This window comes from Entelurus aequoreus, linkage group LG23 (assembly GCF_033978785.1).
Source record: "Entelurus aequoreus isolate RoL-2023_Sb linkage group LG23, RoL_Eaeq_v1.1, whole genome shotgun sequence".
Lineage (NCBI taxonomy): Eukaryota > Metazoa > Chordata > Actinopteri > Syngnathiformes > Syngnathidae > Entelurus > Entelurus aequoreus.
The window spans coordinates 18,538,560-18,563,120 of record NC_084753.1 but is presented as its reverse complement, the minus strand read 5'-3'; the positions used below and the strand labels follow the sequence as shown (position 1 = coordinate 18,563,120).

The 24,561-nt window shown below is 39.8% G+C and overlaps 1 protein-coding gene across 1 annotated transcript in view; it reads left to right on the top strand.

Annotated features, from left to right (window-relative positions):
- LOC133640910 (nesprin-1-like) overlaps positions 1 to 24,561 on the top strand; it is a 228,250-nt gene that overhangs the window by 171,672 nt on the left and 32,017 nt on the right. Inside the window, exons 56-61 of the mRNA XM_062034594.1 lie at positions 806 to 964; positions 3,204 to 3,370; positions 18,817 to 18,979; positions 19,224 to 19,414; positions 22,350 to 22,500; positions 22,608 to 22,790. Coding sequence (XP_061890578.1) covers positions 806 to 964; positions 3,204 to 3,370; positions 18,817 to 18,979; positions 19,224 to 19,414; positions 22,350 to 22,500; positions 22,608 to 22,790 — 1,014 coding nt within the window. The remainder of the gene's footprint in view (positions 1 to 805; positions 965 to 3,203; positions 3,371 to 18,816; positions 18,980 to 19,223; positions 19,415 to 22,349; positions 22,501 to 22,607; positions 22,791 to 24,561) is intronic.

The window sequence follows — 24,561 nt, the reverse complement described above, 5'->3', positions numbered from 1 at the left end:
CCAATCAATACTCGATACCCAACCCTAGACCTAATGCATAAAAACTAGTCGAAGATCATGTCTGTGACTGCACTTTAGACTTTTTAAAGACTGTCTGCAAAAGTTTTTTTTAACTAAACTAGCCAGTTGAATAGCCCAAATGATGAAAAAGAGAGGACCTAAAATGGAACCTTGAGGAACGTAATGGTGTCATTCCCTGGTGGGATTTGCCCCCACGTTGCCAGTTGAGTATCCCTGCTCTAAATTTCCGATTGATGTGAATGATTGTTTGTCTACATGTGCCCTGTGATTGGCTGGTGACCAATCCAATGTATATCCCACCTTGTGCCCAAAAGTCATGATTTATTGAGTCCCAGAGTATTTCAAGAGGATTAAAGCTCAAAGAATGATGCTGCAATGATGCCATTGCATGGTCACAAAACACTTACCTAGCATCCAATCAAATTGCTGTGATGTCATCCAATATACTGCTCACAGACCCTAGGGGGCATATTTGTATTGTATCTTGGTGTGATGTATTAGTTAAGATTACATATTTATTTTTGGTTTGGCGACATCACCTTTTAAAAATTCACACACACCTTCAGTTTGTAGTTGAGTTGCTTTTCAGATTATTTTGAATTATTTGTTTCGTCAGTGTAAAGAGCTCACGTCTCTCGTTTTGCTTTACGGGTTTGGCTTCAGTTATTCCCGTCCCGTCTTTTAAAATGAAAACCCCACGGCCTGCTCGGCGCTAACTTGCACATTTCAACAATGTGCAAGCTAATATTTCACACTCACCGTGCTATTTCATCACCTCCCTCAGGTGTCCTCACGCAGACAGGAAGTTGCAGACCGCCTCAACGCCTGGACTATTTTTAATGACAAAAACAAGGAGTTCTGTGATTGGCTCACCCAGATGGAGAAGAAGGTGTGCCACAGTGCAGAGCTCAGCATTGAGGAAATGGTAGAGAAACTCAAAAAGGTATGTTAGGGATATTAAGGTTTGTTTTTTTGGCAGTATGAGAAGAGACAAGAAAATCAGAATTTTTCTTTGCTAAGATTTTTTTTTTTTTTTGCCAAATTATTATTTGTGTGCAATTCTTGTCTGGGCTCAATGTAATAGCCTCATTAAGGTTAGGTATTATTTTACAAGGATGTTATCTATTGTGCAAATTGTTCAAATTGAGGATCTTCCAAGGATGTTACTTACTAAAGTGTCATTTTCTAATACAATGGGTACTCTTTTGTTTCATTGCAGCAATTTCCTAAAATCTAAAGTTAATTTTATTTATCTTTAATGTACACTCACACCCCATCTTGACAGAAAAAAACAGAAATTTTGAATTTTTTTCAAATATATTTCAAATAAAAAAGTCAAATCACATGTAGATAAGTATTCAGACAATTTGCTCAATACTTTGTTGATGCACCTTTGGCAGCAATTACAGTCTCAAGTCTTTTTAAATATGATGCTTCAAGCTTGGCACACTTATCTTTGGGCAGTTTCACCCTTTCCTCTTTGCCCATTCCTCTTTGCACCACCTCTCAAGCTTTATCAGGTTGGATGGGAAGTGTTGGTTTTCATCCAGTATTTCTTTGTCTATTGCTGCATTTATCTTTCCCTCCATCCTGACTAGTCTCCCAGTTGCTGCCACTGAAAACCATCCCCATAGCATGATGCTGCCACCACCATGCTTCACTGAAGGGATGGTATTGGCCTGGTGATAAGCGGTGCCTGGTTTCCTCCAAACATGAGGTCTAGCATTCACGCCAAAGAGTTAAAGCTTTGTCTCATCTGACCAGAGAATTTATTTTCTCATCGCCTGAGAGTGTTTCAGGTGCATTTTGGCAAACTTTTGACTAAGAAATGCCTTTAGTCTGGCCTGATTGGTGGTTTGCTCCTTCTGGAAGGTTCTCCTCTCTCCACAGAGGAATGCTGTAGCTCTAACAGAGTGACCATCGGGTTCTTGGTCACCTCCATGACTAGACTAAGATGAATGCAGCAATGTACAGAGACATTCTGGATGAAAACCAACACCTAACATCCAATCTAATGGAGCTTGAGAGGTGCTGCAAAGAGGAATGAGCGAAACTGCCCAAAGATAGGTGTGCTAAGCTTGTGGCATCCCATTCAAAAAGACTTGAGGGTGTAATTGCTGCCAAAGGTTCATCAACAAAATATTGAGCAAAGGGTCTAAATACTTATGTACATGTGATTTTTTTATTTTTAATAAATTTGCAAACATTTTTGCATTTCTGTTTTTTTCTGTCACGATGGGGTGCAGAGTGTACAATTATGATAAATAAAATGAACTTGTTTTATTTTAGCAAATGGCTGCAGTGAAACAAAGAGTGAAAAATGTAATGGGGTCGTAATACTTTCCGTACCCACTGTATATTAGACACTGGAATTGTTTTTATTTTACTTTGTCAGTGTAACACCACTGCAGATTTACTCTCATCCATAATACACAAAGCCACATTAGTTGGCTTGACCGTAGTAAACATATTTCCCCGAATTAAGATTATTATTAAATCAAGTATTGTGTACATTTAACTGTTTACAACCTTGTAAATGCGTATTTTAACATGATTAAAGGCCTCCAAACTTGATCAACCTGACAGTTTCAGCTATGATCATTAGCTGTGTTAGCAGTTCATGTCCTGCATTGTCATTCAAGTGTTTATCTCAGCTTTTCCTGTACAGCTGCTGATAGCCTATAGCAGTCTTGTTAGCCTTAAGTGCCGCACCAAGCCCAATGCTATGTCCCGCCTTTGTATTCTGACAATGCTCACCTCAAAGGCTCTCCAACGTGGAGATGTTATTGATGAGGAAGGAATTGAAGATGAAGTGCATCAAAAAGTTTTCTGCCAAAAGTTGGTAAACTTGATTGTTTGCCTGTTGTCACCCTTAACCCAAAAATGGAAGTCTCGCTTGGTGACTGTTTTAATAGAGTGCCACAACATAATAGAGAATAAGACAAATATTACACTGTAATGCATATAAAACGTAAAAAAAATACTTAATTTAACACTTAATTTAGACCAAAGATATGTACAATATGCTTAAAAAATGTATATAAAACATTTTATGTTGTGATGCCAGAATATTTGAAGTGCGATGCAGCGAGGGACGGCTGTACTGTAATAATTAGTATGCATGGTTTCTGTTGCTCAGGACATATGGTGCATTAAAACAGAAAAACTCAATGCTTCTGCAGGATTGCATGGAGGAAATCAATTTGTTCAGTGAGAATAAAAGCCACCTGAAGCAGCTGGGGGAGCAGCTGCTTCTAGCCAGCGACGAGGCCAAGCAGACCCAAGTGTGCGGCTCTCTGGAGGAAGTGAACCAGCGATGGCACAACCTCTTCCATCACATTGAAGCCAGGTAACTACAGTACTCTCTTAGACCCCTGATCTACTAAGAGCCCAAATAAGTGCTAAATAGCGTGTACAATTAGTGGGCGTGTTGCAGGTGATCTACCAAGACCGTGTGCGTAATTGAAAACAAGTGCAAAATTGGTGCAGATTGAAATAAGGATAAGGTTGTGGCCATAAATAAAGAAGTTGGTATCCTTTGACGTTCAACTTAGACCCGGAGATGGCGAGAAAGACACCAAAAGATGTTCGTTTGTTTTTTTTTTACTTCCAAAGGGATTTTTATTATTTCTTCATCTAAAAGGGTAGATATAAACATCCCATAAGTCAACATCCCAGTTAGAGCGGACATTGTACAATAAGTGATTGTTTTATTATGTTTGTAGTTTGTATTTCCGTCAGTCTACCCCAGGGCAGCTGTGGCTACGAAAGTAGCTTACCACCACCAGGTGTGAATGAATGATGGGTTTTTAACATGTAAAGCGACTTTGGGTACTTAGAAAAGCGCTATATAAATCCCAGGTATTATTATTATTATTATTATTATTTCTTTTTTAGCACTTAACAATACTGCTGCTTACTGTTTCTGCTTATCACTCAACATATAAAACTTGTAGCTCATCCTCCATATATTCAGCCTCAAAAATATAAGGTTCTGGATCATCATTTGTCCCAAAGTAGTGGTTGTTGTCTTTCATAAAGTCTGCCATGATTAATAATAGTTGTTGTTGAAGGAAATAGCAAACGTTAGGATGCGTCTGTGAAATTGTATTAGTACCACTGTACTTTTGCCCCATTCCTGTGAGAATCTTGCGTGTGACTGAAGCATAAAGGAGTAGGACTTTCAGGACTACCTGCAGTGTGCTCAAACAACCACCACGTACCATATCTGAGGAGATAATATTGTATAATCTTTCTCTCTTGAATTTAACAAGTCATTAGTGAATTCTTCACTCTCGGTTAAAGTGAAAATTGAGGCAAAATTAAACTGGTAACAACATCTGTAATTCTCCGCCACATGTTTAAAATGACCAAAATACGTACATATTACTTATGAATCTAGCTGTTAATACATTACATGTATACTTACTTGGGTTGTAAAAAAATCGATTTACTTACCTGTAACGATTTCTAATTAAAAAAAAATCAAAAATGTATTTTATGTGTGTGTGTGGGTGTGCGTATATATATATATATATGTGTGTGTATATATATATTTATATTTTTTATTTTAATCTCTCCTGTCCAGACACTCAGGCAAATCATATTGTTGATGCAGATGATCATATCTGCTGTACAGATTTATTTTAGAAAAGAGAAGTGTTGGATACCTGTTGCCTATTTTTGTATTTGACTTTATTGAAAGTTGGGGTTGAATTTTATTAAACAAAACCAGTTTTCATCCATCCATCCATCTTCTTCCGCTTATTCGAGGTCGAGTTGCGGGGGCAGCAGCCTAAGCAGGGAAGCCCAGACTTTCCTCTCCCCACCCACTTCGTCCAGCTCTTCCCGGGGGATCCCGAGGCGTTCCCAGGCCAGCCGGGAGACATAGTCTTCCCAACGTGTCCTGGGTCTTCCCCGTGGCCTCCTACCGGTTGGACGTGCCCTAAACACCTCCCTAGGGAGAGGGAGGTGTTCGGGTGGCATCCTGACCAGATGCCCGAACCACCTCATCTGGCTCCTCTCGATGTGGAGGAGCAGCGGCTTTACTTTGAGCTCCCCCCGGATGGTAGAGCTTCTCACCCTATTTCTGAGGGAGAGCCCCGCCACCCGGCGGAGGAAACTCATTTCGGGCGCTTGTACCCGTGATCTTGTCCTTTCGGTCATAACCCAAAGCTCATGACCATAGGTGAGGATGGGAACGTAGATCGACCGGTAAATTGAGAGCTTTGCCTTCCGGCTCAGCTCCTTCTTCACCACAACGGATCGATACAGCGTCCGCATTACTGAAGACGCCGCACCGATCCGCCTGTCGATCTCATGATCCACTCTTCCCTCACTCGTGAACAAGACTCCTAGGTACTTGAAATCCTCCACTTGGGGCAGGGTCTCCTCCCCAACCCGGAGATGGCACTCCACCCTTTTCCGGGCGAGAACCATGGACTCGGACTTGGAGGTGCTGATTCTCATCCCAGTCGCTTCACACTCTGCTGCGAACCAATCCAGTGAGAGCTGAAGATCCTGGCCAGATGAAGCCATCAGGACCACATCATCTGCAAAAAGCAGAATCCTAATCCTGCAGCCACCAAACCGGATCCCCTCAACGCCTTGACTGCGCCTAGAAATTCTGTCCATAAAAGTTATGAACAGAATCGGTGACAAAGGGCAGCCTTGGCGGAGTCCAACCCTCACTGGAAACGGGTCCGACTTACTGCCGACAATGCGGACCAAGCTCTGACACTGATCGTACAGGGAGCGGACCGCCACAATCAGACATTCCGATACCCCATACTCTCTGAGCACTCCCCACAGGACTTCCAGAGGGACACGGTCGAATGCCTTCTCCAAGTCCACAAAGCACATGTAGACTGGTTGGGCAAACTCCCATGCACCCTCAAGGACCCTGCCGAGAGTATAGAGCTGGTCCACAGTTCCACGACCAGGACGAAAACCACACTGTTCCTCCTGAATCCGAGGTTTGACTATCTGGCGTAGCCTCCTCTCCAGTACACCTGAATAGACATTACCGGGAAGGCTGAGGAGTGTGATCCCATGATAGTTGGAACACACCCTCCGGTTCCCCTTCTTAAAGAGAGGAACCACCACCCCGGTTGGCCAATCCAGAGGTACCGCCCCCGATGTACAGTTTTCTTTTAATTAATATTGACATTTATTTGAGCTGTTATCTACTTTATGGAGGAATGTAGTTAATCATAAAACTGGCACCTATTGTTATTAAAAAACATATTTATTTTGAATCAAGAATGGTTTTGAATCGAGAATCGATTCTGAATCGAATCGTTACCCCCAAGAATTGAATTGAATCGTGTGGTACCCAAAGATTTACAGCCCTAATACTTACAGCATTAAACAGAGGTTTTGGACGTTTTTAGAGGGCTTTATTGGCGGTAAAAAGCGAATCCCATTACCTTCATTTTTAGCTGACATGTGCTAGCATTTATTTACTATTTGGAATGCATTAAAAAAAGAAAAACATGTGTTTCTCGTCTCAAATAGGGATTGTGAATAATGGGAAAAATTCCCCAAAAAGTGCAATTCCCCTTCTAATGCATCAACAGACAGCGGTGCGTTTATAAAGTTTCACCAAAATGTTACCAGATGCTGTGATGTAGAATGAAAAAAAGCTTTTAACGCAGCAAGTGTGGGAGGAACACAACACAAATTATAGGAGCTGCAGCGTAAATTAGTGAATGTAAATGCAAATGAATCGTGCGAAGCCTCATTATTCTCTGTTGCTCAAACTCAAGCATCTCTTCCACCAAATACAAAGCACAATGGCTCTGAGAATGGTCCATCCACCTGCTGTTACTGACTCTACCTTGCAGCTGTCAGGAATACATGGCTTCTGATGTACACCCGACAGGTTAATCCACCCCCTTCCTCCAGACAGATGGATATTCTTGTGCAGGGGCAGCTGCCTAAATGCACTGCTAGCTAGTTGGGCTTCAATCGCAGACAGGACCATATGTCTTTATGTCCATACTGATTGCCCCCTCTATCGCTGCCTCTGAGGGGAGGAGGATGGCGGGCTAGGAGAAGGGGGAGTGGTCTGTCAGCATCAATTATATCACTCATTCTGAAAGCAACCATACAAAAAGAGCATTCTCGGAGCAAAATATGAACTTAAACAAAGCTGCATTGTTCACAAAGGAGCTGAAAGTATGTCAAACATTCCATGCCATTGAGGTTTTCTCACCGACATATAAAGTAGAAATGGACTACTCTTTGCATCACAATTGTGGTGTGCACATATGATAATAATTAGTGTGTTTTATGTTGGCATTTTAAGCGTGAACACTTGTGTGGTCTTTTGTCATCCCTAAATAATACAAAGTGATAAAACAGTATCCTGAGTAGTAAAGCAATGGTCTGTGACACAAAAGTACATTTCCTATCTGATTCACAGTAAAATTTTATTAATTATTCAACGGCGATAAATATCCAATTGTTTGACTAATGTACATGTACAGTACATATTACACTATTTTAAACAACTGGACGCTACTATAGGATGCCTGGTGGCATATATTGTGGTCGTCTACCTGTGACCGTGCATTTCTACTTTGGAGAGAAATGTGTATGATTGTATGCAACCAAATAAAAATTGTATTTGTGAGCAAAAAAAATAGCAACCAAACATTTTTTGGGAAAATTAAGAAACATTTTCAAACAAAAACATATTTTTGAGGGGTATTAAAATATTTTTGGGGTTGCAAATCTTTTTGTTTTGGTTTCAAATAATTTTTGGGTTCCAAACCATTGTTTTTGGTTACTATTGTTTTTTAGCTTAACTTCAATCTTTTGGGTGGAGCCTCCTCAGAACAATATTCTCAAAATCTTTCTTTTGGTCAGTTTTGAACGATGGACCAATGTGACTGACCAATGTTCCCTCTATTTTTTTATGTTTGTGAGCAAACAGTAAAACTCCCCAAGCATTGAGCACATCAGACGTGCACACTGTGGCCATACCAACAGCACACCTGTCTCAAACCTGACATAATAAATTAAATATTTTATTATAATCAAATGACAGCAGTCATTTCCATGAGATTGTTTTGTAATAAAAGTAATTTGGCCCATTTACAATGAAAATAACAACAAAACATTTTTTTTTTAACTGAGTACTAATATTGTATGTCTGGATGGGGGTCCTACTCTGGAAATAATTTGTACCCCTTTCGGAGATTATATTGAGTTTTCCTTAACATTCACATTTTGCACAATGAGATGTAAGCATGGGATGAAGTGTACATTCCTGTAACTTTCTGTCTGTAAAATATATCTTTATTAGCATTTCTGTAATCTAGTAATATTATTTCATGATTAATATTTATAAATTAATGTTCATAATAAATGACAGTAGAATAAGCACACATCTGAGTGGGGAGTCATAGTGTAAAGACCTTAAATTTACACTATTGGACTTGTCCGACTTGTGTGGTCATAAACGCATCACTGCCATGAGAGCGTGTTTGGTGCAAGTGAGAAAGAGCAAGCGGCTGTTGTTGATATAACAAATGACAAAGAGTTGGTTTTGGCCTGGTTTGTATGGCAGACAATGACCAGTTTTACTAGATACAAGTTTTTAACTGATATTTTTGGTTTGGTTACGGCTGACAAACGGTTCAATAAACTGATGGATGGAATTCCTGTCCTCTCAAAGCGTATCGACAGACGTTGCAATAATTGAACAGAGTTAAGAAACATTATTTGTTGTGGTCACCTGTCACTCACAGGTGCATTTCAAAATCATACAGAATAAATTGTGTTTATTTGGTTCATAGTTCAGACGATATTTGATTTTGTGCATGGCATAGATTTGCTGTGCTAACTGTGCAACAGAGACTACTTTTTGTAAAAAAAAAATTATTAAAATGAATACTGACCTTATTGTGCATACATGACTTTTGTGCATACATGACAGTATACATAAAAAGTATAGTGATAGAAACAACATCCTCCGAGAGTCCGTTGCTTTTTTTTTTCTTCCATGACCAAATATCATCATTTATCCTACAACTTTTACCTCCTTTTCCCCTCCATGTGCCCATTCTCTTGTCCTTTTACTCCACACAGACCCCTCACCGGGTTTTGTGTCTTTTTGTCGGGCCTCCGCATGGAGCTTCTGGCTTTTGTTGAGTTGTCAGAGGTTAGCGAGGGCGAATGAGAGTAAGGCACAATTTAGTAGACTGTGCTGCTTTAGTCCGGAATTTACGGCGACTGTGAACGCTGTCTTTGCCTAACCGCCATGAAAGCTGAAATACTAACTAAGCATTAACTGGGGTCTGGCTATTCAAGTTCAAGTTTAAAGACGGTGTTGTCACCACACAGTGGAGCTTATGTTTGCTGTTTTTAGTAAAACTGACCTAAACTTTTTTTCCCACAGGGGGCCACAAACTAAAAAGATTAAAGGCTGCGTGGCCTGTTTGATTTTTTTCATTTTATGAATCGGTTAAAACAGAGGTGGCCAAACTTTTTTTCGCTATTGATAAGTCAAAGTATGCGGGGGCCATTATGATTTTTTTGATTAAAAAAAAAAAGAAGCTAAAAACAGATTATGTATATTTAAAGAACAAATTGTAAGCTTTGTGTATTGTTATTATTATTATTAGTTTAAAATGGTCAGCCTTTTCTCATTACATTCCGATTTTTTCGCTCTTTTTCGTCTTACATTTTTACTGTTTTTTTCCTGATGATATGCTGCTGGCCAACAAAACTCAGTCTGCGGACCACAAATGGCCCCCTGGCTGCACTTTGGACACCCCTGAGCTAAAAGCTATGAAGTTATATCTGCATCTCAGCCTTTTGTTGTTGGTGACAATATGTACTGTATTAGTTGTCACACTCATTACCCTCGCCACCAGAGGGCGCCGTCTCAAATTGTGTTGTGGAAATTTACGTGATTGGGATCAGGGCTCCCCTACATAGTCCTCTCTGGTGTAAGTTGAACTTGTGATGAGCGTAGGGCCGCGGCGATTAATCGGTTATTTTGATATTTAAAAAAAAGATTTTATTTATATTCGGTTTACATTTTTGATGTGTGTAACTAATAAAAAGTTATCAAATCTTGGTCATGTAGAGTGCCTGGAATACGTGGACATGGTTTTCGCACGGTCACCGTATATGACAGAGCAAACATGAGAGCGGTGGTGTGTGGGTGCCTTTATCTTTGGTGGTGAATAGCACAGATTTGTTTAATTAAAATTGTAATTAATGCGCACATGATAAAAATTATATTTCAATGTTAATGTGCATTTATTGGAAAAAGAATAAAGGTTTTGGCAAGCTGAAAAATTGTTTATTTCAACTATTTCCCCTACAATACGCATTGAGGCTGTAAAGTGGGTTTTATCTGATTAATCGAACAATAAAATCGATAGATTACTAAAATTATCGATAGCGGCATCCCTAAATGAGCAAAACTATGTTGGTTTTTCTTGTCAAATTCAAAATATTCCTCCATAATGGTTTTACACAATGGGCTTATAACAAGACCACTATTGTTACCCTTTAAACGTGTGAATTGAAAGTTATTGTTAAGAATTACTAGCTAGCTTTTAACCCATATTTTGAAATACAAATGATGACAGGAGTGGCTGGCAGAAAACTCAATTTGGTTGTCACATTCTCTTTGAGGTTCGTTGTCACATACTCTTGTATAGTTATAAGGTATGTTTACTGTTCATGTGCCATGCTTGTGCGTTGAGACACTTTTAGTTATGTATGTGTCAACTTGGCAATACAATTAAACCTGTAGGTGTTGAGATAAGCTTTTACTTGGTAGTTGTATTGCAAATTACTGCACGTTTATAAACCTAACCGATAAATGGGTTGAATGGTTTTAAATGCTATTAAATCAGGGCTGTCCAAACTTTTTTCCACTGATGGCTACATACTGAAAAATGAAAGAATGCGAGGTCTGTTTTGATATTTTATTTTGTAATAGAAATGCTAAAAATTGACAATTTTAAAGACTGACATTTGTCACCTTTGTGTTGTAGGTGACGGTGTACTATTATTAGAATCAAAATTCCTACCTTTTCTCACTACATCACATATTTTTGCTCATTTTCTTCCATTGTTGATGTTTTTTTGTTTGATTTTATTTTGACAATAAGCTGTGGGCCACACTTTGGACACCCCTGTAGTAAATGTATGCAAAGTAGTGTTTCAATAACTCCTTAGGAAAAAAACAAAAAACATTTGGTTAAGTTTAAATGCTCAATGGCCACCATCTGTTAGGACCCTTTCAAACATTCTGCGGCCTCCCACTTACACTCAGAAGCTGTTTTAAGTGTGTGTTACATGGGGCAGAGAGCATCTTAGTTGTCTCCACACTGACCGGCCTTGCTGGAGCTCAACAGGAGAGAATGGCGCAAATAAAGGCCATTAACTCAGAACTCCAGAATGGGGCACACTTCAGGCTTTTTAAGACTAGAGGGGGCGCCCATTGTCCAGACCGTTGCCAAGACACCAACTGCGGGGGTCCGTTGCCATAGTAACTTTTGGGGGTTCCAATAGGAGACACCTGAGAAATTCGAAGAAAAGACCTTTAACTTTTTTTTGCTTGCTGTAAATGTGTCGTCTTTGTGTCCTTTCAGACGGGATGATTAAATGTACCTAGCAGCACACAGCTGGGGAAAAAATCCTCTTTTTTCCTTGTGTGAGAGATGTTCCCACTTTCTAATCATGTGCTATGAAAGTGCAGAAATGTACAAAGTTGTTACTATTCCATGCCTCCACCCTATACAACACTTTAGATAGAAGTGTTGTTTCCACTGTATCACAATCTCAATACAGTTTTCTTCCTACAGCCACATTTATGAGAATGTATTTGTTGGGTTTCTTCCTTCTTCACTCATCTTCAATGAATACTCCAGTTGTATATATATGAAAGATGGTTTATTTTAAGGATGGTTCAGTACAATGCTTCACAGCACCGGGAAACAAAACATCGGTAACTGTGGAAAATAGAACACAACTCCATCGAACTTTTTCCTGGCGCACAGTGAACCGGAAGAGATCACGTGACGATAGCGCGGATGAACCGGCACTACCGTATATAACCTATTGGAGGCGCATAACAACAACGACAAGCCTCTCTTCTCATGATACACAGAAACAGCATTAATAACAATGAGATCACATTTACTCAACACCCCCCCTTGATCTCATGACCATGAAACAGTGAAACACATTAGTTTCCAAAAAAAGAATAATTTGAATTTGTCAATCTTGGCTCTTGTAGTAGGTTTTGTTAAGATGTCTGCAACCATGTCTTCTATAGGACAGTAAACTAATGAAATTTTCCCTTCAGTGAGTGCCTCACGAATGAAATGATATTTAACATCAATATGTTTGGACCTCTGTCTATTAACTGGATTTTTGCTCAACAAAAGAGCCCCTTGATTGTCTCCATGAATTGTTGTACAATCATACAAACATTTGTCCATGCCACTCAACAGTTGGGTGATATAAATACTTTCTCGTGTAGTGGTTGATAAGCCAATATATTCAGCTTCACAAGTTGACAATGCAACTGTTGGTTGTTTCTTTGATTTCCGGGATATAGCTGGACCTTGTTTTGTTAGACCGAAACAATATCTACTAGTGCTGCGTCGGTCTTCCACTGATGATGCCCAGTCTGAATCGCTAAATGCAATCAGGTTGAGGCCTTCCTAACTTTTCTTGAAACTTAGTTCAAAGTCATGTGTACCCTTGAGATACCTTAGCACATGTTTGGCAGCAACTAGATCCTGTGCTGTTGGCTTTGCCAATGTTTGTGATAACCTACCAACAATCCAGCCGATATCTGGTCTGGTGCAGGTCATGGCATAGATCAAACTACCAATGATTTCACGGTATTCTTTGGGGTTTACCACCTCGGTAGTGTCACACTCATTTTCATTTGTAATGCTCAGTTCTACTTTCTGTTCAGAAGGAGTGCTTCTAGGTTTGCATTTGACATGCCAAATCTTTCAAGCATCTTTTGTATGTACATTTTTTGATCCATTTTGATTTCATTCTGTTTCTGTTCAAAATGAATACCCAGGAAATAAGATATCTTACCCAGGTCTTTCATGTTGAATTTGGCCTTCATTGTGTCTTTGAATTGCTCAAGTGCTTCTTTGCTACTTGCGGCAATGATCAGGTCGTCCACCCAGATGATAACAATGACTGTTTCATTTTCTGTTTGTTTTTGGTAGACACAATGATCAGATAGGTTTCTTTTGAAATTGTTTTGCTCTAAATGGTCATTTAGAAGTTTGTACCAATTTCTTCCTGATTGTTTTAGGCCATAGATTGATTTCTTCAACCTAAATACTAGTTTTTCACCTGTGTCCGATGTTTTCTGAAAACCTTCTGGTTGTTCTAGGTATATCTCTTCATTCATCAATGGGGGCATGTAAATATGCCGTTTTCACATCCATCTGGTGGATGGTGAGGTCATTTTGGCCAGCTATTTGCATCAATGCACGCACAGAAGTAATGTCTGCGGTTGGTGCAAATGTTTCTTGATAATCTTTACCTTCAGTTTGACTGTATCCTTTGGCAACATATCTAGCTTTGAAAAGCTGTCCTTTCTCTGTGTTTTCTTTGAGGGCATAAACCCACTTTCCGCCTACTGTATTTTTCCCTTTTGGTAATGTTGTTAGTTCAAATGTGTCATTTTCTTTGAGAGATGCCAACTCGTCTTTCATGGCTTTTTCCCAGCTGGCTGCCTCTGATGACATCAGGGTGTCTTTATACGTCTGTGGGACTCCACACACTGCCCTGCAACAGTGATCAATAACGTCATGGCTTTCATTAATATCATCAATGTTTGTTACATATTCCTCTAAGTATTTTGGAGGAACAATTCTCTCTCTCTTTGGGTAACGACCTCTTTGTTCTGTTCTAGTCTCTGTGTTAGTTGTGGCATCATCTAACACCACATCCTCCTCTACTTCCAGAGTTTGTGTTTGGTTATCAACATCATTTTGAGCTACAGTTTGATTTTCGATGCTCACTGATTTTTCTGACACAGTGTCAGGTAGTTTGGTTTCATTGCTTTTCGCAATCTGGGATTTCCAAGTCATACGCATTTGTTTGTGTCTCTTTTTCTGCAGTGTTCTTTTTTAGTGAATTTTACCAGTCTATGTTTTGACACCTTTCTTGACTGTGGATCATAGACCAAGTATGCTGGACTATTTTTACTATAGCCCACAAATACTCCTTTCTCACACCTTGGTTCAAGTTTCTTGTGACTGAGTGTATGCGTAACACTCCGAGCCAAACACCCACATTTTTGAAATGTTGGGCTTCTTTCCAGTTAGCATGAAATATGGTGTGTTCTTTGTTCTGTCATTGTAACATCTGTTCCGAATGTGGGCGGCACTTTGAACAGCATAAGGCCATAATGTTTTTGGTAACTCTTTTTCTAGTAGCATACACCTTGCCATTTCAAACAGTGTTCGCCACTGTCTTTCAGCTGTACCGTTTTGATGAGGAGAATAAGGTGATGAGGTTTCATGTCTGATACCTTTCTCTCTCAAAAGTGTTTGAAAAACGTTTCCAGTGAACTCAATTCCATTATCTGAGCGCATACATTTTACGTTGCCATATGGGGAAACGTCTGCAATGAACTTCTCTGTCGCAAGGGTAGTTTCACTCTTATTCTTCAAAAAGTAAACAAATACTGCCCCTGAATAATCATCAGTAAATGAGACTGAATATTTATGCCCTTCTAATCCAATGGGGTCAATGGGACCGGCCAGGTCAGTGTGCACCAGCTCTAGGGGTGCACTAGCTTTGACATCAGGTAATTTGTTCCTAGTGTTAGTGAATTTTCCTTGTGTACAAATGTCACATTCTATTTTTGCATCTCCTGTAACTGTCATGCCTGTCACAACATTTTGAAGTTTCAACACATCATTCACATTGCAGTGCCCCAAGATCTCGTGCCATGTTTTCACATCACAACATAGATTCACTTTGTCTTTTGACATCATGTCATGCACAGAATCATCATATGGTTTTTGATGGTTTACCGTTTTGAGGTAGTACAGTCTCTCGTGTACTTCTATCTTGAAGGTGTTTCCTTCTTTCGTGATGAGCCGTTTTTGTCCTTCTCCGAAGATCACTTGAGCTCCATTAGTCGTGGCTGCTTTCACCGACATGAGGAGGTCTTGTGGGTAGGTTGGGATGAACAAGGCGTTCTTCAGTGTGACGGGGACGCTTCTCCCCTCTGTGTTGCGTAGAAGAACCACTGCATCGCCTCTCTTCAGTGCCACGTTATTCTTCCTTGTTCCATCGGCCAACTCCATGTAGTGTTTGTTTGGGTTAAAAGTCTCATCAAATCGTGTGAATTTGCTCTTCTCAGTGATTATGTGTGACGTCGCCCCACAGTCCACCATCTGTCCATTTTGTTTGATGCCGTCTGGAAGCACCAAATGACTGGCTTGGAACACAAAGGAGGTGCCAATTTCCTTTGAATCTTCTTCTTTCTCCATAGTTTGTTTAGCAGAGTCAGGCTTGGTTTTTCTTCTGCACGTCGCGTCTGTATGTGTTGTGCTTCGGTGGTAGTTGCACCATTTTGGTGTTGTTTTGTGGGGACAATTTTTCGCAAAATGTCCACGATTCCCACATCCATAACAGGTCGCTGACGCTATGTCCACTTTCATTACGTTGTCTGATTTTGGTTTGTGTTCAAATTTCTCTGTCTCTTCGTAGCTTCGTAGTTTGCTCTTGAACTCCACAAAAGTCACTTCATCGTTGCTCTGTGTCATGTGAATGACGAATGGTTTGTATGGTTCCGGTAGGCCCCGCAGAACCATAGCAATGCTCACCTCATCGTTTATTACTTGCTTTGTATTTCTTAAAGAAGTCACTATCTTTTCGGCTCTAATGATGTAGTCTGAAATAGTTTCTTCTGAGTCTTTCTTCAGGGAACACAATTCGTTGTACAGGGAAATAATTCTTGGCTTACCATCACTGGCATAATGGCGCCGTAAAATTTGTAGTGCTTTGCGACCATCGTCAGCAGCGTCTTTCATCACCAACGACAGACTTTTGTCGTCTAGGAACTGGATTAGCTCTGCAAAGCATTCTGCATTCTTCTCTGGGTCCACCTCACCAGAGGAAAGTATTGTGTCCTTTAAACGTTCAAGTCTCATGTGACCAAGAAATTTTACTTCCCAAAGTTCGTAGTTGTCCTCGTCTCCATTGAAGATCAGGCGCTGCCATCTTCATCCCGTTGCACGTCTGGGCCCATAACCTGTTGGGTTTCTTCCTTTTTCACTCATTTTCAATGAATACTCCAGTTGTATATATATGAAAGATGATGGTTTATTTTAAGGATGGTTCAGTACAATGCCTCACAGCACCGGGAAACAAAACATCGGTAACTGTGGAAAATAGAATACAACTCCATCAAACTTTTCTGTGTGTGTCACGTCATTTCCTGGCGCGCAGTGAACCGGAAGAGATCACGTGACCATAGCGCGGATGAACCGGCACTACCGTATACAACCTATTGGAGGCGCATAACAACAACGACAAGCCTCTCTTCTCATGATACACAGAAACAGCATTAATAACAATGAGATCACATTTACTCAGCAGTATTAATTATATGTTTTAATAAATATTACACATTTGATTTGTCATTTACGGCATAACACAAAGCTAAAATTTCTCCGATTTGTCAGTTTTTTTCAGACGGTTTTGCATATATTGACCTGCATTGGGTTGGTGTTAGCATCTTTAATGCACAACATGTATTAAAGTGTAGATAAAGCAGCAACACAATGTAACAATATATCAACTCTTTATTGCTCAGACAGCACAATAGTCAACGTTCCGCGTAGCTGACAACTACTTCTACCTACCTTTTTAAGTCCCACACAGAAAAACTTGTGGCTAAACTTACAATTAAATTGGGTTTTTCCTTTAGAAACAAGTCCCCTACAAGTTAGCAAAGACTTGATTCTGACAACTTTTATGCCTTTGCTAGACTATGGACACTCGCTTTTAATTAATGCACCCGACACTTGTTTGAAAAAACTGGATACTGTATATCACTGTCTTAAGTTTTATTGCTAGTTGTGGATACCTTTTCCACCATTGCACTTTGTATACAAAGGCAATCTGTCCTTGTTTGTCAGTACGCAGATTTTATTGGATTTCGTGGTATTTATATGTAAATAACTTCTTGGCCTGATTCCCCCTTATTGATGTACTTTTGTGTGTAGAGAGTCCAATCGCTACAGTTTAAAGTCACAGGACATTCTTGGCGTGTTGATTCCTCGAGCCAACACAAGTCTTGGTAAAAAAAAAAAGCCTTGAGATTTGCTGCTCCATGTTCATGTAATTAACTACAAACAGATCTGAGGTTACCTGAACTGATCACTTTGGGGGAATTTCAGACCATTTTAAATGATTGAGAAGCTGAACTTCCGGTTCTCGTCTACAGCGCTTATCTTCTGGGTAATGTTGTAGTGTATATAAACATTTAGCAACACACGGGCGCCCAGCCTTCCTAATTTACATGTATTGATATATGTATCTAACATTTATTTATCCAAAGTTAGGCAATTACAAACCTATTGTCATTTGCAGTTCTGGGGAGCATTTACATGTTAGATGTTAAAGTGTGATGATAATCCCTCATCGTCTCTCATTTACCAACAAAAATTATCGTTTTAGATTGCCCTCAACAGTTCATAAATGCTCTTAACATGTAGGCAGGGGTAAATGTGATGAACAATAAAAGAATATAAACAAAGTGCAATAATTTGACAATGAGTTTTGAGTAGGGATGTAATGATAAATGGTATTAATAATAAGCGCTGTAAAACTCCCGACCGTTAGCATTACCGTTTAAATAAAAATAATTGAAACACCCTGGTTGATAACTGCACTTTGAAAAACTCACGGACTGACTTGCGCCAGCTCGCCATCTTAATTGGTAACATGAAAACAAGAGACATTAGCGTTTTTCCCCATTAAGAAACGACATCCCTCATTCTGTAAACACATTACTGTCTGAGCAACTTAACTATTTAATTGTGCACATTGAACCTACAAGCTGTGCTGTCTTACAACACAGAGATTGTTCTAAAAGACTACAAGAGGAGGTCTTTTGACACTGCATTCAAGACCGCTGAACAGAGAAGGATGCCACAACGCCCACCAGAAATAAATAATAGATTTTAAATGTTACGCAGTTTTTTACTGTAACAAATCTTGAAGTTACAGTATACCAACATTTAACCAATAATGGCTCATTCATTTAAACAGATAAAATAATAAAACTAATTACTAAATCAGTGAATCATAAGAAACACAAAACATGCAACATAGTTTTCTAATAGTGTCTATTCAGATTATATTGAAAAAAAAAATTCAGTGTGTATCGTTTTGAGCACATTCAACCACAATAATGATACTAATAATAACGATAACCATGACATAAAATTTCCATAGCATTAAGTTTGTTCGCTCTATGTGATTTTACTGCCATCTAGTGTCTCTCTTTGGGTCTGTGCGGTATAAAACGAGTAAAACAATGCACACAGTATTTGATGAAATCGTGGTTTTTGAGGTTACGCTTAAAAATAACATTCATAAAATCACAAGTTATAGAACAAAACAAGCCTCAGAACATCGCAACTTTTGCCGCAACCTTCTGGAAAAATCTGCCGAGAATTGAGGCATCGCAGGCCAACACAAAAAAAAAAAAAAGGGAGTGAAATCCTGGAGGGAGTGCTTTAACATCAGCGTGTGTGTCTTTAGGGTGAGGAAGTTGAAGGACACTTTGGTGACCGTGCAGAAGTTGGACAAAAACATGAGTAACCTCCGATCCTGGCTTTGCCGCGTTGAGGCCGAGCTCTCCAGGCCCATCACATACAGTGTGTGTCACCATCAGGAGATCCAAAGGAGACTGGCTGAGCAGCAGGTAGCCCATGTTCAGTTTCACTTACAGTATTATTGTTTTTGCTCTGACTGGACTTGTTTCTCTCCCCCACTTCTTGCCTGTCTTTTTAATGAATTATTAATCGCGATCACGCCATTGTTTAATTTTGGGAGGGGGTTGGCTCATAATGCAGCTGTCTGTCCACGTCTTCCGTAGTGCGTTTGTTTGTTTGGGAACTTAAAGCCATGGCTGCTGCCTGCGTGTGTGTGTGTCTGTGTGTGTCCAGGAGCTGCAGCGGGACATCGAACAGCACACGGAGGGCGTGGCATCGGTGCTGAGCCTGTGCGACGTTTTGCTGGGGGACGAAGATGCCGCCGGCGCCACCGAGGCGGAAAGCGACTCGCTGCAGGAGACCAGTCGCAGCCTGGACCAGCGCTGGGGGACCATCTGTGCCATGGCTCTGGAGAGGAGGCTCAGGTGGGACGCGCAGCCAACATCACACAATTAACATCAATACAGTGGAACCTCCATTTATGAACCCTTCTGTTTGCAAACTTTTCGATTTACGAACCTTTAGATTGTGCCGAATATGCTTCTGTGCGCAAACCATGTCTCTGTGTACGAACGCTTCATTTATTTATTTTGTGTCCCGTTGGCAGCCATTTTGTGCTTGCTCGTATTGAGGAGATTGAAGAAAAAAAACGGCAAGTTTTTATTTGTGCTGGGAACAGACATTTCTGGAAAACAATGCCAAAGCAAATTTATTTCACAGCAAAGAAGACTACCCTTTCGCCTCTTCCAAAACACACACGCCCCCTCACCCCTTTTTCTCCCTCTGTTTGCTTGTTTCTCTCCTTTCGCGAGCGCCTCCTCCTTTGCCAATAATTTACTGTAAGTCCTCTTTTAAATGTTAATTACTCTAGCAATATGGTTAAAGATTTTTGTGATGTCTGTTTTTGAGGGCACCAAAAGGACTTTTGTGTGTGCGCTTACAGCACAGTTGATCTTGCCGTTGTTGTTTTAGCTTAATAGACAGTTAATTCATCACCTCCTTATGTTTGTTTGAACACAATATAAAGTGCTATAGAGTACTGTATATCAAAGTGTACAAACCTGTACTAAAATAGGAACTTTAGTGGAGGCTGTTTCTAATGGAAGAATGTGCTTCAATACACAAACTTTTCAAATTTACAAAACTCTTCAAGAACCAATTATGTTCGTAAATCGAGGTTCCACTGTATAATATAAAATATGTATGCATTTAAACTGAAGAACCTGTATCAAATGTTCATTTGCAACTACTTTTATTAAGTGTGTATTATTATACACTATTTTTACCACCTTATTATTGGTTTGGCTATTTTCAGAAGCAGCTTGGGAAAAATAAAGATTAAAAAAAAAAAAAACTGTTAAAGAGGCTTACTCTACCACACTTTGAAAACCTATAGTCTAGATAAGGGATGTTCAACTAAATTGTTTTAGGGGCAACATTTCCAGAAAGCTAAGTACCGGGGGTCCGGACTTTTCTCTTCACTACTGGTCTTGTTTCGTAGATTCTGAAGAACCATTTGATTTTTGGTCTATTTATTTTGTCAGAGTTACAGGAGCGCTCTGCTGTTTTTAAGGGCCTTCAGCAAAAAAGCTAGTTAACTCTCATCTTTATGACAGCACTCTAGTTCAGGATTTCTTAACAATAGGGCTGGGTCCCATTGTTGGGCTGCGAGCGCTCCCTCAAGGGCCGCAAAAAATGTTTCCTTACTGTGGTCTGTATGGGCCACACCGCGGTACTCAGTTGTAATACAGTTTTCCACAACATGTGGCAATAATTTGCTCAAAAAGGTTCGTTATGTCTTCTTAATAATTCTGTCTTCATATTCTTTTCAAATGTTCTTGTAATCAGACAATATTTTCGGTATATTAGATGGAATGTTTACCTGACATGATTTGACTGTCATCTGCAGTCTAAAAAAAATAAACAACGCAGAGGTCATACCTTACTATACATTAGGGGAATAACAGAACCAATACAGCAGATCATGACAAAGATCAGCAGATCAGGACAAAATAGAACAAGACAAGAAAGGCAATGTAATTTACGAAATCTTGTGTAAATCATGCAAAAAATCATACATAGAAGAAACAAAGAAGAAAGAACCTCAGAAAGAATGTGAAAAAGAGACAACTGAAAGGTTCTCAAGAAGCCTAAAACAAAAATCCTGACTGGAAATCTTAAAATCAGCTATATCAGATCATTGCAAAATAAATAACCACATCATGGACTGGGACAATGCCAAAATCATCGGGACAAAAAGTAACAACAAAGGAGGCGATCAAACTAAGGAAGCGGCCCAAGGAAACCATCAATCAGGATGAGGAAGCATTCATGCTCTCGCATACCTGGGATTCCCTCCTCCGTTAACCATCAAGCGGCGGGGTGGTAGGAGCCAACCAGGTAGACTAGACAGGTCTGCCTGATTGGCCACGCCTGTAAGAACCGCTGATTGGCAACACGTCACAGTGGTCAGGTTACCCTTCTGAAGAAGACTGCAGATGACAGTTGAAACCTGTCAGGTAAAAATTCCATCTAATAAATCGAAAATATTGTCTGATTACAAGAACATTTTAAATATTGTGGCAATAATGACAATCTCGAACAGAAGAAGTCTGGAGCTAAAGTCATGGAGAAGTTTCTTAAGTGCAAAAATTATGACTAAAGTGGTGAAGCTGTTTTTTGATTTGCACTTTGACAGTTTAGTTAAAAAAACATATTAATTATTGATGGAGTTTATTTATTTAGGCACAATTGTATGTAAAATGATTTGTCATTTGTCTGTTAAAATTTGAGTGGGTCCCGGGCCCTTCTGTAATGTAAAAGTTAGGCCCAGGGGTAAAAAAAAGGTTAAGAACTCCTGTTGTAGTGTTTTTGTTTTTAAGAATCAGTTGCAACAATATGAGTCTCAAATTTTTTGCACAGTTGAATAGCCCAAATTAAGAAGAGAGGACCTAAGATGGAACCTTGAGGAACCCCGTGAGTATAACTAAAGAAGTTGAACAAATGACTACTGACTGCATCCGGACTAAACGAGCTACAGCAACACCTTAGTTACATAAATCACAGTACGAAAAAAAATTAACTGCCAAAATGGAGAGGACTTTAAGGGGTGCTTTTAGGAACGCCTCAGTTGCAAAAATGTTTCGGGCCGGTATGGTGTCATTCCCGGGTCGATTTGGCCTCCGGGACACCAGTTGAATATCATGGTCGAGCACAACCTCTGATTAATTAAGTGGTGTCACTTTTGTGGAGTACTTTTTAGATTTTGGTGGTACACAATTGATATGGATCAATAAAGGCTATTATCCGCCAGTTCCACAGAATAACAACCCACAATGTCTCCCTCATGCCTGATTGTAGAATTGAGGAAACATGGAGGCTATGGTGCAAGTTCCTGGAAGACTATTCGCGGTTCGAGGTTTGGCTCAAGATGGCCGAGTACACTGCTGCCAACCCCAACTCGGGAGATGTTCTTTATTCCGTTGCGAAGGAGGAGCTTAAGAAGTTTGAGGCAAGTTGCGAGGACATATCTTGTTTGGACACATCTTTGGAAACTAAGTACAATGTAAATAATGCAGTACTACTACAGTACAACCACAATTTCACTGTCTTCTTTAGAGTTTTCAAAGACAGGTCCACGAGCGGCTGACCCAGTTAGAACTGGTCAACAACCAGTACCGCCGCCTGGCCAGGGAGAACCGTACCGACCGCGCCAGCCAGCTCAAAGCTATGGTCCATGAGGGCAACAGACGCTGGGACACCCTGCACCGCCGTGTGACTGCCATCCTCCGCAGGCTCAGGGTACGCCTAATCATGACCTACTGTCCTAAAAATATAACATAATACCATAAATGTAGGGTCTTTAAACAGCACCGGTCAAAAACATTAACACTTGTGGTTGGACTTTTGCCTAACTCATACAGCTACCAGCAGCTTTATCGACGTCAGCTTTGTGAGACTTTTGCGTGTTATTGTTGTTTACAATGAACTTATCAGTGGTATTGATGCTGGCTAAGCTGTTTTCTCCCTAGTCCCTACCGCTATTACCCGTCTCTCCAAGATTTGACAGCCTACAATGCCTGATTTCATAAGGTTGCAGAAAATTTGTTGTTTTAAAGCTTATTTTGTTTTCAACAAAACATCTGGTTGTGAGTTTATGAATTTATAATTAGTTTTTTATGTAAACCTAAACCCAAATAGCACATTATTTCAACAACTAACAAAATATGCTTTATTTCCATGGTAAATTGAATGTTTTTGAACATTGATTGCAGTTTACCAGTCTACCCTGGATTTTGCAGGTCTTTTTTAAGATGCTTGCATTTGCAAAAGTTATTTTTGAAAATTGCAATGGAAAGAGCAAGTTCTTTTTAAGCGTTTCTTGCTGTAAAATCATAGGAGAAAGTGAAAATTGCAATATTTTTTTTTTTTCTCTCTGTAATTATAATACGATTATCTGCTGAAGAAAAATCATGAATACTATTCAACAAAAAGACTGAGAAAAGCATCTGACCAACAAGGTACACAGAAATGTGCAACATAGGCTTTACTATCACAACAAACTGCATGTGTATTACTGTAATATCTATGGGCCCACATGTATAATATCAATATTAATGTCACTGAGTGTACTAATGGACCCAATAAGGGTCCATTACTATTAACTGTCATTTAGCTGAGGACACCCTAGAACAGGGGTGTCAAACTCAAATACAGAGTGGGCCAAAATTTAACAAAGCCGCGGGCCAAGGTTGAACAAATTAATCTTTTAATAGGGACCCAAACAAGTTTTGCATTAAATATTGAACAAGCAAGGCTTATAAAACTTTATAGTGACATGCAAAATCCTGTTTCAAATAATAATAATAATAATTAAAAAATATCAATGGCATATCAAATACAATTTAAATAAAAATTGAATGCCTCTTTTCTATTTGCAGCCTTCTGAGGTAAATATCAACATTAACTTTTTCCACAGGCTAATAAATTTGCAAATAAAATAACAATGACTAAACCAACCATTCAGGACTTTAAACGGCTTAGTTTGCAACACACTGATCTAATCTGATGTGCCCAAGCCAGATACCTGCCATCTTTTCTTGGATGCTAGTTCATTAATGTCGGGGCTCAGACTTTGAGCTGAAGCAACCTTCATTATCGAACAAAGGTGTTCATCAGTCATTATTTCTCATATTCTACAGTCTTGGGGGTGTGCCTTACAGGCACTGCTTTTAACGTCCTCTACGAGGTGACGTCACGTCCGCTTTTCACCAAAGACTATAAAAATGGGACCCATAATCTCCCTGCTTGGCACTCAGCAACAAAGGGTTGGAGTTGGGGGTTAAATCACCAAAATGATTCCCGGGCGCGGCGCCGCTGCTGCCCACTGCTCCCCAAGGGGATGGGACAAATGCAGAGGACAAATTTCACCACATCTAGTGTGTGTGTGACAATCATTGGTACTTTAATCTTAATCTTAATCTTTCTCCGACTCCCCCATCGTGACATGACTGTCTGTTATGATTTTGCTTCCTGGTTTCGATGTTTTTTGTTGCCTCTGATTGGCCAATCT